General features: G+C 43.8%; 1 protein-coding gene across 3 annotated transcripts in view; it reads left to right on the plus strand.

Moving 5' to 3' along the window:
- MAP2K1 (mitogen-activated protein kinase kinase 1) overlaps window positions 1-15,901 on the plus strand; it is a 79,389-nt gene that overhangs the window by 43,716 nt on the left and 19,772 nt on the right. For all 3 annotated transcript variants that reach the window (XM_025919190.2, XM_086710998.1, XM_086710999.1), the window contains exons 4-5: window positions 3,709-3,786; window positions 4,701-4,752. In XM_025919190.2, the coding sequence (XP_025774975.2) occupies window positions 3,709-3,786; window positions 4,701-4,752 (130 nt within the window). The remainder of the gene's footprint in view (window positions 1-3,708; window positions 3,787-4,700; window positions 4,753-15,901) is intronic.

A 15,901-nucleotide genomic window follows, 5' to 3' on the forward strand; every position in this document is an offset into this window, starting at 1 on the left:
ACATAGAGCTCTGTTCATTAACCACATCCCAACTTCAGAGGTTCTTTGTTTCTGTGTGTGTCACAGTCCTTGTGTGTTCTAGGTCATTAACATTTCCCCCAGCTTTTTATCATGATGGTTTCAAACACAAAGCAAGGTGAAGGAACTGTATAATGTACACTGTAAACCCCCCACCTAGATTCCGCAATTACTGTTCTGCTATGTCTGCTTTACCACATGTTGCCCATCTATCTGTCCATTGCTCACATCATTTCTTAGACGCATTTTAAAGTGAATTTGTGTCACTGGCATCCATTGGGCCCCATCTTCTAAAGCACTCAGCCAGGGGCTGACTTTTGTAGAAGTAAACTGTGCTTGTGCTGCCCAGTCTGAATTTTTGAGACTCAAGGAGTAAATGGATGCCCCCCGGTCAGAACAGGAATGCTCTTGCCTTTGGGGAGGTAGATTCCTCCTCAGGTGGTAGCTGAGCACCCAGAGAACTGAGGACTCAGGGCTGATGGTTCTCATGCAGGAGGAAAAGCTTTTGATCTCTCTCCCCCCCCACCCCCCATAAAGCATTTGTCTCTTCTATAGAAAACCTTCACAAAAGCGCCATTGACTTACTTAATAATTGCCTTCTAAAAATAAGCACAATTTCAGCAGCTTTAGTCAGGGAAGGCAAGTTCTTGGCAACAGTGAAGTGGAATTAAAAGGTTGTAAGGTGAGTTGGAGGCAGCCCTGGGTAATTCTGACTGTGGTTCATGCTTCTTGAATCTTGCTAATCCCATTGTTCACAACTGTAACTCTGCTTATAGCTCTGAAGGAGGTGAAAGGAAAGAGAGCCGAGTTTTTTTCCTTTTTAATAGGAATGTGTACCACAACCCCAGGGAAAAGTGTGAGCTGGGCTGCCTGCTGTCCTAGGCTGTGGAACCTGAGAACCACGGGGTTAGCTTTTCTACCTCATTTGAATCAGATTTTGACAGAGTTGCTTTGTTACCTAGTTTTCAGTGCATAGTCCTCCTCCCTGATAATCAGGCAGCCAATCAAACAAAGGATCTGAAACCACATTCAACTGGAAGCAAAAGAGAAATGGCTTGGAAACTTTGTGCACTGGAGTTCCTCTTCCCATTGGCGAAGGAAACTGAGAGGTGCTATTATGTTTCTGGGAGACTTGGGTGTGGTTACCTGGGCTCTGATGTCCTGACTCGGCCACCAGGGATCTGCAGCATCGTGAAGGCAGCCAGGCTCACAGGGTGACTCACACCTCAGCCTGGGTCACAGCTTGGGCAGGGCTCTTCCAAGGACTCTTGGAAAAAATAAATGTGTTCCCATGGGAGTTCTGTTGGGTTCTAGATCAGTGATTCCTCGTGTCTGGGTGGAAAGTATGGCACATAGGAAATTTTAGGTTGAAATTTAGGATCTTCCATTGTGCTCCTGGGTCAACTGACCCGCCCACCATTAATAGAAGACAAACATGTTTGGGGCTATTCAGGTGCATTTGAGAATTCACACCTGTCCTGCTTTCTTTTCCCTCAGCATCTGTGATCCAGAGTTGACTGTGACAGAAAGTGATTAGTCCAACACTCCTTTGCATAAGCTTAGAATCTTTCAGTGGATAATCTATTTTTTTTAGCATTATTTTAGTAGACATTTCCTGAGGAGTCTGTACCCCTGAATGAATCTTAGTTTCTCACTGTCTCAAAAGAAAGCAGTGTTGTATCTATCTTACAGTGCCTTTGCACAAAATGGATACTCAGTAAGTGCTCTGAATTGATTGTAGATTTAATTCTCCACTTTCTTAAAGGAATTCAGTAATTTAAAAGGGCAAAACATTTGTTCATTGTAGAAAATTTATAAACCCTAGAAAAGCACGGAGAAGAAACTATCATGCAACCAAAATCCCTGATTGTCTTCCTACATAGACTAGAAATAGCTTTTGATGACACTTTGGATGTTCTGGTTTTGTGTGAGTTACACAAACATTTTTTTATGTCTATAAGAGTGGGATTATGTTCTGTCCTTCTTTTTAATCGTGTTGTGCTTTGTTCTGTGACCTTATGCTCCCGGATATGTCATCGCGGCTGGGTGACTTTGGAGGCAGGAAGCTTACAGGGATGTCTTTCTGCTTGGCCATGTCTCGTCAGCTTCTGAGGTGTGGTTTCCGTGTCCCTCCTGTTTCCAGTCCTTCCTTTGCCACTTTGCCTAGGAATTGCTTCCTCCTCTGAGCACCTGTAGTGATGTCTCTTCTCCTCATTCAACTGTTCGGTTCCTGCCTTGTTTCAGAGGAGAATTTAAGGTGCCTTGCCTTGTTGAGTGTTTTGTCTCCCCAAGCAGAGTGTGAGTGTGTGTGTGTGTGTGTGTGTGTGTGTGTTTCCTCCTGTGTCTAGTTTTTTCTATCCCTAGTTTCTCACATATCCCTATACCTTTCACAGAGGTGGTTAATAAATGATAGATGATACTGGTAACTGCTCAGTGTAGATGAGATACTCTAAAAATCAGTCTGAATTTGCACGAATTGTCTCTACTTCTGAGGATGATTTTAAATTGCGACTGATAATTGGCAGCTGGAAGCCATGGCCTATGAATGTAGCCGTGCCTCGCTACGTCAGGGTTCCTTGAGTGAAGCTTTTCTTCACGATCTCAGGTTACAGTGTAGAATCCACGAATGAGAAGGCCGTGGTGTGTGAGCCCCACAGAGGCTGGCTTCATATCCCACGTGTGTCGTGTGTTGCATTCTCCCTTTCTGCCGTGTACCTCCCCCTTTCCAGGTATAGAAGTCATACTCCTTTTTTGAGTAAGACATAAACTCAAATGCCATCTTTTAAGTGAAGTCAGAATTTCTTCTCTCTTCTGCATGTGTACCGTTTTCTTAAACCTATATCCTGTTTCGTTATATTCAGAGTCTGTATATTTACCCTACTAGTTTGTACATTTAACAAGGACAAGAAGTAGTTCTTTGTATCTTTATCTTCCATAGAACCTAACACTGTTCACGGCACTTGGTAGGATTTGTGGAAGGAATTGTTGCTTTCTATGACGTTTTTCTTTCGATTAGCTGTGAGTTTTTAGGATAATCTCCAATACAAGTTGTGACATACGCTGATGATCAAATGGCTAACATTTATCGAGCACTTACTGTGGGCTAGATGTTGTTCTGAGACCTTTGTATGTACCAGCTTGTTTAATACTTATAATAGCCCTATGATTATTTTAATAGCTTTAAGATATCATCCCCGTTTTACAAGTTGTGAGTAACCTGGTCAGAGTTCTCCTGATAGGAAGCAACAGAGTTGGTGAATTTAGACAGTTTGCCTCTAGAGCCTCTGGTCCCAACCATACATTGTTCTGTCAGTTCAGTGCAAACCTTTTTAAGATTTTATTTTTAAGTAATCTCTACACCCAGTATGGGGCTTGAACTCACAACCCTGAGATCAGGAATCACATATTCCACTGACTGAGCCAGCCAAGTGCCCCAGTGCAAGTCTTTTTTTTTTTTTTTTTGATCCCTGAATTAGTCCTTGGTTTAATGATTATTCACGATTTGAGTTTCTAGTTATTTGATAGCTCCCACAATGCTGTACATTTCTGTCTTTGAGGTCTGGAACAAACCAAAGGGTACCCTTCCAGGAGGATTTGCCACATGTGGCATTCACTTTCCTGCCGAAGTTTAACACTTGAAAGGATAGTTAAAAACGCTGTCACTAAATGGGTTGGTGTTCTTGTTCTTAGGATGGGGGTTCCTTGGATCAAGTCCTGAAGAAAGCTGGAAGAATTCCTGAACAAATTTTAGGAAAAGTTAGCATTGCTGTGAGTATATTGTATAATTTTTCTTCCAAATTCCCTCATTGATAAGTTAATGAGTTGGCAGGAAATGGACAAGGGAGGAAGATAGTAAGTTAGCTAAGGGAAGTTTGTAAGGAAAGTGGGGTTTTCTCACTAGAATTTTCTCTGTCTAAATCCTAGATACAACATACTCTCTCTCTCTGTCTGTCTCTGTCTCCAGAACTAGAAAAGCGACTTCCTTTATCTTAAAATCTGTATCTGGAGAAATAGATGGGATATCCAAAAGAATTCCCATTTGTGGCAGGAGAAGGCCTCTTTTTATATTTGTAGCTTTAGAAAAAAAACGAATCCAAGCACGTTTTCTTTTTTCTTTTTCTTTCCTTTTTCTTTTTCTTTTCCTTTTCTTTTTCTTCTTTCTTTGTTTCTTTCTCTCCCTTCCTTCCTTCCTATATAAGTTTATTTACTTTGAGAGCATGCACGTGCGCGAGAGGGACAGGGGCAGAGAGAGAGAGGGAGAGAGGGAGAGAGAGAGAGAGAGAGAGAGAGAGAGAGGGAAAGAATCAATCCCAAGCAGTCTGTGTGCACTGTCAGCACAGAGTCTGACATGGGCTCAATCTCATGAACCGTGAGATCATGACCTGAGCCAAAATCAAGAGTCAGATGCTCAACCGACTGAACCATCCAGGAGCCCCAAGCACAGGGGTTTGTAAAGTTGTATAAACTTGCAATAATCAACATTGCTTAAAAATAACTATATATCATCTAAAAAGATGCTTTCTTGATATGACAGGTTGGAAATCAAATAAAAAATAAGGGAAGATGGCAATTTTGCGATGTTAGTTGAAATATTTTCTATATCATTTTAAAATAGAGAGGCTGACTGTATTTTAACCACCCCCACTTCAGTTTCCCATCTTGTTACATTGTCTTTCCTCCAGGTAATAAAAGGTCTGACATACCTGAGGGAGAAGCACAAGATTATGCACAGAGGTAAGAAATTACTTGCTAGTTAGTATGCTTTAAATTTGAGCTGAAATCAAAAGTTGTTGCATCCTCTTGTGTGTTTTGTTGTGGTGTAAAAGCCATTGAATAGTATTTTTAATTTTTATTAACAAGTCTTTGACTATTATTTATTTATTTAAAAAAAATTTTTTTTTTAACGTTTATTTATTTTTGAGACAGAGAGAGACAGAGCATGAACGGGGGAGGGTCAGAGAGAGAGGGAGACACAGAATCCCAAACAGGCTCCAGGCTCTGAGCTGTCAGCACAGAGCCTGACGCGGGGCTCGAACTCAAGGACCATGAGATCATGACCTAAGCCGAAGTCGGTCGCCCAACCGACTGAGCCACCCAGGCGCCCCGACTATTAGTTATTTTTGAAGTAATCTTTACATCTAAGGTGGGGCTTGAACTCGTGACCCTGAGATCAAGAGTCCCATACTGTACTAACTGAAGCCAGTCAGGCGCACCAGGTCTTTGACTAGTGAGTTTGATGGCTAGGGCAGCAAGTTCCCCCTCTTGTTTTGGTCTGGCCTGTTACAGGTTACACCTGTTAGCTGAGGCTGTGACAGCCATGGTCACCCAGTAAGCCCAGGCCGGAGCCCCAATGGGAGCTTAGTTACCCAATCGCCAGTGTCACCATCCTCCCACTGGACTAGACAGTGCATAGACCCAAAGCCATGACTGACTGGATGTGAGTTTGACTATAAAAGAAACTGATTTTTTTTTTTTTAAAGAAAGGTACATACACACTTACTGTATGATAATACACTCTTAGATGTGTATCCAAGATAAATGAAACACATATGTCCATACAGATTCCTATACACATGTTGAAAGCAACTGTATACATGGTAGAAAAAACCAAAATGTTCTTCAATCAGCAAAGAGAGAAATTACAGTCTATTCCTGTAACAGTGTACTATTCACCGGTGAAAAGGAACAGGCTACTGATGCTAAATCTCAAAATACATTTATGTTGCGTGAAAGAAGCCTGATACACAACAGTACAAACTGTTTCCGTTTATATAAAATTATGGAGAAAACAACAACGGATCTGTAGTGACAGAAAGTCTAGGGAGAAATGAACATCAAAAGCATGAGGGTACTTTTGGGGGGTGGTTGGAAACGTTCTGTCTTGAGGTGGTAGATGGCTGGATTTATCCAACGTCAAACCTTCGGCTACAGTGGCTGTGACCACTTGCACCACTTCGCATGTAAATTACATATAAATTATACCTCAATCAAGCTTGTTAGGAAAAAGAAAAAGATGAAGAAGCCAGAGGACAGAAGAATGGAAGACACAGTGCTGTGGATCGCGTTGCAGTGTGCTAAGGGTGTCAAGTTCAAGGAGGGGGAGGGCTGAGGAGGAGCGGGGTGGGCTGATGGAATCCGCCCACGGCTTAGGAGCAAAGGTAGATTAGGTGAAAAATCCTGAGATTGGAATTGCTTTTAAAAAAACTGTAAAATGTTGGGCGCCTGGGTGGCGCAGTCGGTTAAGCGTCCGACTTCAGCCAGGTCACGATCTCGCGGTCCGTGAGTTCGAGCCCCGCGTCGGGCTCTGGGCTGATGGCTCAGAGCCTGGAGCCTGTTTCTGATTCTGTGTCTCCCTCTCTCTCTGCCCCTCGCCCGTTCATGCTCTGTCTCTCTCTGTCCTAAAAATAAATAAACATTGAAAAAAAAAAAAAAAATTAAAAAAAAAAAAACTGTAAAATGTATGTAACATAAAATTTACTATCTTAATGATTTTTAAGCATACACTTCCGGCAGTAAATACGTTCACATTGTTATGCAACCACCCCCACTGTCAGGATTGGTAAGGCATCAGTTTTGCTTTAATTGATGTGTAGATAGAAGGCCATCCCATTGAAAATCTCAGTAACCTATTTGTAGAATTGACCAATTGTGTCTGAAATGTGTGTGGAAATGCAAAGGACCTAGAATAGCCAAAACAGCTTTGAAGAACAACAACAAAGTTGGGGCATTTAGACTACCTGATTTCCAGATTTATTATAAAGCTATGATAATCAATAGTGTTCTATTGGTGTGAAGCTAAGCAGATCAAATAGAACAGAAGGAAGAATTCAGAAATAGACACATACATGTAGTCAGTTGGGTTTTGACAAAGATTCCAGGGTAGTTCAGTAGTGGAAGGATAATCTTGTCGACAAATGACTCTGGAACAGCTGTATATCCGTTTGCACAAAAATGAACCCCCTCTGTTACCTCACACCGTAAACAAAGATGAACTCTCAGTGGATCTTAGATCTAACTGTACGAGTTAAAACGATAAGACTTTCGAAAGAAAACAAACTATCTTAGTGACCTCTGTTTTAGCATGAGTTTTTAAATAGGTCACAAAAGGCACAAACTGTAAAGGAATAGTCAAGAAATTGAAGTTCATCTAAATGAAAACATTTGCTGTTCAAAAGATACAAAAATGAAAAGTCAAGCCACATGAAGAGAAGATATTGACAAAACCTTTATCTATCAAGTGACATTGTCTAAAATACATAAAGACCTCTCACAGTGTGATAACAAAAACATCACCCGGTTGGAAAAAATGGGTAAACATTTGAACAGACACTTTACTAATGAAGATAGATGAGTGGCTTATAAGCACATGAAGAGATAATTGAATATCATTAGTCATGAGGGAGATGTAAATTCAGATCACAGTGAGCTATGCTTCCACACCCACTGGAATGTCTGGAACGTCTGCAGAGTCTGCCCATGTGTTACTGTGGATGCACAGCAACTGGAACTCTCAGACACTGCAGGCCGAAATGTGAAATGGTGCAAGCATGTTGAAAAACAGCTTATCTGTTTCCTAAAATGTTAAGCATGTGCCTACTCTACATGCAGCCATTTCACTCTTAGGATTTTCCCTGAAGAAATGAAGGCATATGTCCGTTCAAGCCCGTGAATGTTGAGAGCAGTTTTATTTGTATAAGCCCAAAACTAGAAATAACCCAAACGTCCGTCAGTAGTTGAATGGATAAACAAATTGTGGCACATCCATACGCTAGGATATTACTCAGCAATAAAAAGAATAAACCATTGATACGTGAAAAAGTAAAACAGACAAAAAAAGAGCACATACTGTGTGATTCCATTTATATAATGCTAGAAATTGCAAACTGATCTGCAGTGATGAAATGCAAATCCGTGGTTGCCTGGGGAGTGAGGGAAAGGGGAGGAAGGGAAGAATTACAAAGGAGCACAAGGAGACTTGTGGGGGTGATATATTTATAATCTTAATTGTGGTGACGATCACATATATAGATTCATCAAATGATTCACTTTAAGTGTTGGGGTTTATTGTGTGAAAATTATATACCAATAACGCTGTAAAAAAACCCAAAGCAAACAGAAACAGTGATGTTGCTGAAAACTAGTGATAAAGCAAGTTTCTTAAAAGCAGCCAGGAAAAGGGACAACCACTTTGAAAGAGAGTTTGGTGGTTTCTTTTAAAATTAAACCATACAATCAATCCATCAACCCTACTTCTCCATATTAAGAGAAATGAATACATTTGTCCACACAAAGACTTGTGAACAAATGTTCATGCCATCTTTATTTACAGTAGTCCCATACTAGAAACAGCCAAAATACTCATCACCAGACGATTGAAATAAACAAATTTTGATATATTCAAACAATGGAATGCAGCTCAACAATAAAAATGAACAAACAGTTGATAACAGTTTGGATGAATCTCAAAAACACCATGCTGAGTAAAAATAAGCTCTACACAATAGAATATATACTGTATGATTCCATTTATATGAGTATCTACAACAAACGTAATTAGTCCACAGTAACGTAATTAGATTAGTGGTTGCCTGAGGGTTATGGGGGCTGGAGTGGGGATTGCCTTCAAAGGAATATGAGGGAACTTTCTGGAGTAATCAAAATAGTAGATCTTGATTTTGGTGGTGGGTTCACAGGTGTATATGCATCAAACTATAATCTTAAAATGGAAAACTGTAGAAAGCCTTCTACTTTCTAACTGCACTACCATTTTGTCCTTTTTCTAATGGCCATTAAGAAACCTGTCAATAAGGAGGTGTGGTATGACTTGCGTGGGGAACGCTTTTCCGGCGGTATATGGACCTTATTCGTTTTTTTTTTTTTTTTTTTTTAAGACCTCTGAGTTCCAGGATAGAATATTTTTGTTTGTATATTGATTTCTAGGAAATAGGAGTAACTGAAAGGAGAGGAGAAACGAACATGTTTTGAGCATGGGGCTGGGTTCGAGGGCTGCGAATGACCTCTAAATCTCACTCGGAGGGACCATTTGTGTTGTAAAGAGCTCTGGTGGCGCAAAGCCATTGTATCATCTATAAAATTGAATCCTCTTGCCTACTCCTAGGTTATTGTGAGGATTAAGGAAATGACATACGGAAAGCAACTTGCAAAAGGGTTTGCGTAAAGAAGGGCCTGACAAAGGCTAATTGCCTCCCTTATGCCTTCGTGTAGTTTGTGAAGAACTTGAGACCCAGTGACATTTCATTCCTTTTTCGAGCTGTACCTTGTGTGTTCTCACTGTTGCTCATATTATTACTTGCCTTTCCTGGGAACCTTACTTCCCTAGCCCGCCCCGTCCCTCACACTCATATCTTTTCTAGACTAAGTCTGCTCAACTTTTTAAGTATAGCACCAAGGCTTGGGGATCTGCCAGTTCAAGTTCAAATCTTAAGTCTTTTACATACAGGGTATGTAAACTCTTGAGTTATTTATTCATCTGTAAAATGAGGATCTTTCATGCCAAAGAGCAGTAATTGCAAATTACACACTTATTTGTATGCTTGTGAGAATTAAAAGGGCTTCCTCAGTAAGCTATTAATAAATAACGTTACTGTTTAGCTTAGTTATATTGTTACCATGGTAATAATGTTACCGTTTAGCTCAGACATGTCTTTCAAGAAGCGTTCCGGGAACCAGCCTCTTCCCAAAGTGGATTAAGTGCTCCTTCTCTGTATTCCTTTGGTGCAGTGTCCTGTCCATCCCTTTCTTACTATAATAAATAATGACTTTATTGAGGATCTGTTATGTACCAGGTGCTGTATTATGTGCCTTAGTGACTTTTCTCATTTACTGTTGACAACAGCCTTGTCTCTTGCCCATTTTTCAGTTGTGGAAACCGCAGCTCAGAGTTTGTTTTTCTCTGTCTAGTCTGAGTTTCCTCAAGTCAGGGGACAGGTCTCCCTCATCTCCGTATCCCCAGTCTCTAATGTAACAGCAGAGGATAGCTTGCCTTTGAAGGGCTGTTAAATGGGTGGATGTGTGATTAACTTGTGCCAGAACACACAGGAATCAACAGGGAAACTGGGCCAAGAACTCGTGTCTTCTACTTTTTTTTTTTTTTTTTTAAATTTTTTTTTTTCAACGTTTATTTATTTTTGGGACAGAGAGAGACAGAGCATGAACGGGGAAGGGGCAGAGAGAGAGGGAGACACAGAATCGGAAACAGGCTCCAGGCTCTGAGCCATCAGCCCAGAGCCTGACGCGGTGCTCGAACTCACGGACCGCGAGATCGTGACCTGGCTGAAGTCGGACGCTTAACCGACTGCGCCACCCAGGCGCCCCTCGTGTCTTCTACTTTTAACGCAGTCCTGAATCTAGTCCTGTGTTTCTCTCTTCCCACTGCCTTCCATGTACCATGCTCTGTGTCCTTGATGGAGAGTTCTAACTTGATGTCTGTTCCGAAGAGAGGAAAGTTTCAGCTCATTCCTGGAATAACCGACTTGCTTTTCCCCTTCTGCCCAGTACTGCCCCCACTTTCTCAGGAATTTCTTTTCCGGCTCCACCAATTACTGTTCTTTGGCATGAAGAGTGGCTTTGTGAGCCAGACGACTCTCTGGACAGATCTCTGTGCTGGAGAGTTCATTACTTGCCCAGCTAAGGAGGGGAAGTCACTAGGACTTCTGCTCCAATGAGCAGTGTGTACAGGCAGCCTGGCCTGACTGCTCTACTCTTCAGACTCCTGCTGTTGGCGTCTTCTCCAGAAGTCCCGTAAGAATTCCCTGTAAGGCCTGGGCTGTGGAATGGTATTCTTACACAACATGATTTCTGGGCGAGAACAGTGAGTGGAGGATTCCTGGAAACCTGAGTGAGGGTGACACTGAGACAGTGAATCTCCCTGCCTCTGTCTTTAGGCTTCCTTGCTGCCAGGAAGTTCTTCCTCTGGTCTAAATATATTCTTTCCTGATGAAATTTAAACTCGGTTACTTCTCATTATGTCCTTGAGGGAAAATGGGGAAGACTGAAGAGACTTTTTCTTTGCTTCGCATTTTTATTTGTTCCTGCTTGTTGATAGTGACTTACTGGTGATAACTTCGAGATTATTTCAGGTAGCTTTCGCTGGGTAATAAACCAGCCCAACACTTAGTAGTTTAAAAACAACAGTTTATTACTTCCTCTGAGTTTGTGAGCTGGTTGGTTGGACCTTGCCTCGTGTTTTCGCTCATCCTCCGAGAGGCTAACGCCCTGGCTTCTTCCTATGATGGTCTTGGGGTTTCAGTGATAAGAGTGGGGTAACCCACAATGCTCAACACCATTGAAACCTGTGAGTACATCAGGTGTGTTAATGTCCTGTTGGCGAAAGCAAGTCATGTGATCAAGTCAGGACTAAGAAAGTAGAGGGATGGACTCTTAGTTGGAAGGAGCTACAAAATATTACGGCCAGTTTTCCCACTCGATCATCGTGACAAAAGGCAGGGTTTGCATTCTGATGGGGCTACTTAAAATGTGTAACCTTGGGCACGACATTTAACTTCTCCAAACCTCAGGGAAATGGAGAAAATAGTCTACCTACAAAGTTGTGAGGACTGAGATCATGCCTACAAAGCCTTTAAAATCGTGCTCGACCAACACGGTGGGCCATGTGTGCACGCTGCTGCTTAGCCAGCTGGATGAGAAGTTTTTTATGATGGCCAGCAATGGAAAAACCAGTCTGCTTTGGTTTAAGCATCTCGAAACTTCCTCATTAGAAGGATCCTGGGAAAGGTCAGAGAATTTTTTGAAAAGTGGAACCCACACACTTGAGTCGGGCAGAGACCAGGGCTCCTCTGGTTGGGAGCCTGGGGGGTGGAAGCAGAAAAGCAGCTGCCCAGAGTCCACAGCGAGCAGCCACGGGGTTGCGTCTGCCGGGCCAGTTAGGCCTTTTTAGCCTCACACGTGGGAATGTGTCGGTGATCTAGAGCCAGGCACACCTGTGCCTAGACATTACTTTTTCCGTGCGAGGAAGTGAAGTAATGGTAGTTGGGAGAGATGGGCTGTTCTCAGGTGCCATTTAGGTACTGTTTTTTCAGCCACTTAGTAGTCCCTTGAAAGTGTTTCATTTATTTCGAGTCGACTGGTGAGTTGAAGGACCTTTGGTCCTAGTGAGATACCCTGCCTTGTGCGTGCATGTGGCCAGCTGAGAGGAATTTCAGTGAGGCCAACACCAGAAAGACCGCAGAGTAGCGTCCCTAAGGTGCTGAAAATACTTGCAGGTTTATATAAGGAAACCGGGGGACAAAGGCCGCTGGGTACGGGCAGGTGGGCAGTACAGGTCAGGTCCGTCATTGTCCTGGGGTCTGTCACGCTGGCCTCGGGGCAGTCCCTATTGCTTGAGGGGGTGGTTTGGGTTCCCATCACAGGATGCTTTGCCCTTCAGGCCTTTTGCCTGAGTTAGAAGATGCCCTGGAAAGAAACAACTTAATTAGAGAGACCAGACTGAATCACTGTGCCGTCACAAGAGAGAAGAAAAAGAAAAAAAGAATGACCAGACTGAGGTGAGGGGGGTGGTTGAAGTCCTCTCTCACTGTGTCCGCGTGTTGTGCAGACACTATTTTCTATTTCTCCTGGGTGCTCAATGGGCGAAGCAGGCTGTGTGGCTCAGCTTGATGCGTGTGGTTTATGGGCCGTTAGTCAGGGAGTGGGTGTTAGGTCAGTGAGCCCCCTGGGGGTGGAAGTCTTCTCTAGAATCTCTGGGTAACATTCTGGTGTATGGTCATGGGTGGGTATGTGCACATGTTCCTCCATGTTTATTTGCCCTTCTCGCAGTAGCTCCCCCCATCCGAGGGAAGTAATATCTGTATGAATATTCATAGAATACCTACCAAGTGCAGGGTACTGAGTAAATCACTACAGGCATAAAGATGGCTCGGAAATGAATTGTGTTCTCTGGGAGCTTAGAGTCCAACAGGGGAAAAGTGACTAAATACATGGCAGGACCCAGCCAGTGTCATTTTTTTTACGCACAAATCGCTAGCCTGCCAGCTTGCAAATAGAATTTGATGTGATCTCATTCGTCCAGATTCTTTGGTTGTGTCAGAAATCCAGTGCGAGATTACTTAATCAAAAGAGGGGCTATATTGCCGTGGGTTACCTGTTGGAAGGCTCGGATGAATACGGGGTTGAAATGACAGTGTCAGGAGCCTGCTCCCTCTCGGTTTTTCTTGTCCTGGTGTGGGCTTCCTTTCCAGTCTGAGTCTTCTCACTGGGGGCAGCATGGACCTCACTAGCCCCAGTCCTTAGTGCTGTCTTCCAGAGAAAGAACTTGGCCCGTTCTCCTCTAGGCTGGAATCACTGATTGGAGTGCCTGCCCACTTCTGGGCCAGTCATCGGTTCCAGGATGGTCTGATCGACCCTCCCTGGTGATAAGCCCACCCCCGGGGCAGGATAGATGGGGCTTTCTGGTTGACACCGTCTCAGAAACACTTGCTGTTGGGAGGAGCATATCCCAGATGAAAAGAGGGGTTTTTTTTATTAGAAGGGGGGGAGTTGGAACACATGCTGAAAGCTAACAAGTTAGGAAAAAAATTGTCACTACAAATAGGAGTAAGCCCTGGGTCAGCAAGACAAAAGACTGCTAGCAGATCAAAACCATAATTAAACATTAAAGCAGGGGTGGACATACTGGTGGCCCACAGGCTACATATGGTCTCCTGCCTATTTTTGTAGGGCTTGCAAGCTAAGAGTCGTTTTTCAGAGTTTTGTGACATGTGATAATTGTGTGAAATTCAGATTTCACTGTCTATAATGAAGTTTTGTTGGAACACGGCTTGCTTATTTAAGTGTTTTCTGTGACTGCTTTTGTGCTATAATGGCAAAGGTGAGTAGTTGCTTGTGAAAGAGACCATATGGCTTTCAAAGCCTAAAATATTTGTTCTGTAGTCCCTTTGCAGAAAAAGCTTCCCTGACTACTGAGTTTTTGTTGTTGTTGTTGTTGTTGTTTGTTTTGTTTGTTTTTGTTTTTGTTTTGTTTAGAGAGTGCAAGCAGGGGAGAGGGGCAGAGGGAGAGAGAGAGAAAGAGAAAGCCTTATGCAGGTTCCATGCCGAGCGAGGAGCCCCGGCAGGGCTCAGTCCCACGACCCTGGGATCACGACCTGAGCTGAAATCCAAGAGTCAGATGCTCAACTGACTGAGCCAGCCAGGTGCCCCTCCTCCGAGGGAACTTTAGAATTTAAGCACAAGGCTGAGCTCTGACGTTTTCAGCTTTCAGATCTTGATGAAAACATGGTGGATGGCACAGGTAGGGGAGGGTTTTTTTCCCTGATCCTGAAGCTCTGAAAGGAATTAACCACAAAGGTTTTGAGGCGATCTGTGGCAGGAGGTCCTAGGTCTGGTGCGTCCAGAGCTGACCAAGTGGTTAGGCTCTGAGTTACGGGGTGGGAGGGGGGTCCTAGCACGCGGCTCTGCTACATGCTTATAGCCAGGATTTGCGCTCTGCCAGCTCATCCTTCTTCACCCACTGTAGTTATCAAGGGCTGATTTTGATCCAGACCCTGAAGAAACATTATATAAGTTAAATTGATAGGGAGTTCGTACAACTTGGCCCATCAATTATTTCTGCCTTGGAGTTGCTGGCCGATGAAATCAATAAATGCCAAGAGTAGTTTTAAGTTATGCCTCAAGTCGTTTTTCTCTTCCATCAGCTGGGGCGGTGTGTAACCTGCCTGATGTTTATGTGTGGTGTTGGACTGGTAGTCCAGGCCTGCAGTGCACCGGAAAGCTGGCCTAGATTTCTGAGGGGCCGCGCAGCTGATGGCTCTCTTCGGAGCTCGAGTAGCTTGTACGCGGGCCATCCTGCTAGGAGTCTGCTCCAGGGCGGCCTTATTGCCCAGGGAGCCGTTGGTTGGAATGAGAGTTAGGGCTTCTGCCTAGATTCTGAAAGTGTTCTGGGATCTCGGTCCTGGGGGACATCTGGGGGTCTCCATAGCACCTCTGGGGTATGCTGGCAACAGCCACCACAGGAACTGGGTCCTCAGCCACGGTCAGGGTCTAGGCTCTTGAGGGCTTCCTCTCTTCAGTCTGACTTACTGTTGGCACCAATAGACAAGATTGGAAGTGGCCCAAGTGTGTTTTTGTGTTGTTGTTTTATAAGCTGTTTGTGGCAGACTCCGATGTGATGAGTTTTTTTTTTAATTGTTATTTTTTAAAACGTCTATTCATTTTTGAAAGAGACAGAGTGTGAGCCAGGATGGAGAGAGAGAGGGAAACAGAATCTGAAACAGGCTCTAGGCTCCAGGCTCTGAGCTGTCAGCACAGAGCCCGACGTGGGGCTTGAACCCACAAACTGTGAGATCATGACCTGAGCCGAAGTTGGATGCTTAACAGACTGAGCCACCCAGGCGCCCCAACTGATGAGTTTCTGAGTGGCTTCTTCTGTGCACTGGCCTACCCGCCATGCTTTTTCTGGTGTCCTGCCAGGCTTCCTTGAGCAGAAAGTCAGGGTGGCCTCTGAGGCTGCACGCAGGGTTCTGTCCTGACTAGAGTCCCTGTCTGGGTGGCAAGGGAGTGTCCCCTGTGCTTCCATCTGTGGGCTGCCCACGGTGTCCAGGAGGTGGCCCAGCTGCACCCCTGCTTCCTTTGCCCACCGGTCTCAGCTGCCAACCAATGGTGATCATCTCAAGGGGGCAGTGAATTTACAGGGAAAAACCAATTCCTTTGAACTCTGTCCAGACTGTTCCACCTTACAGATGGAGAGAAACAGAGAGTGGCTAATTAGTAGCTAGAATCCAGTATGCTGATCTCTTGGTGAGAAAAGTGAGTCACGTTCTCTCTAGAATTACCTCAGCTGCTAGACCCACGGCGATGGATTATGGCTCCAGATGAGTGTGCCTCTTAGCTCTTCAGGCGAGGCAGATGG

The sequence above is a fragment of the Puma concolor genome, chromosome B3, assembly GCF_028749965.1.
Source record: "Puma concolor isolate L17-30 chromosome B3, mPumCon1.1.hap2, whole genome shotgun sequence".
Taxonomy (NCBI): Eukaryota; Metazoa; Chordata; class Mammalia; order Carnivora; family Felidae; genus Puma; species Puma concolor.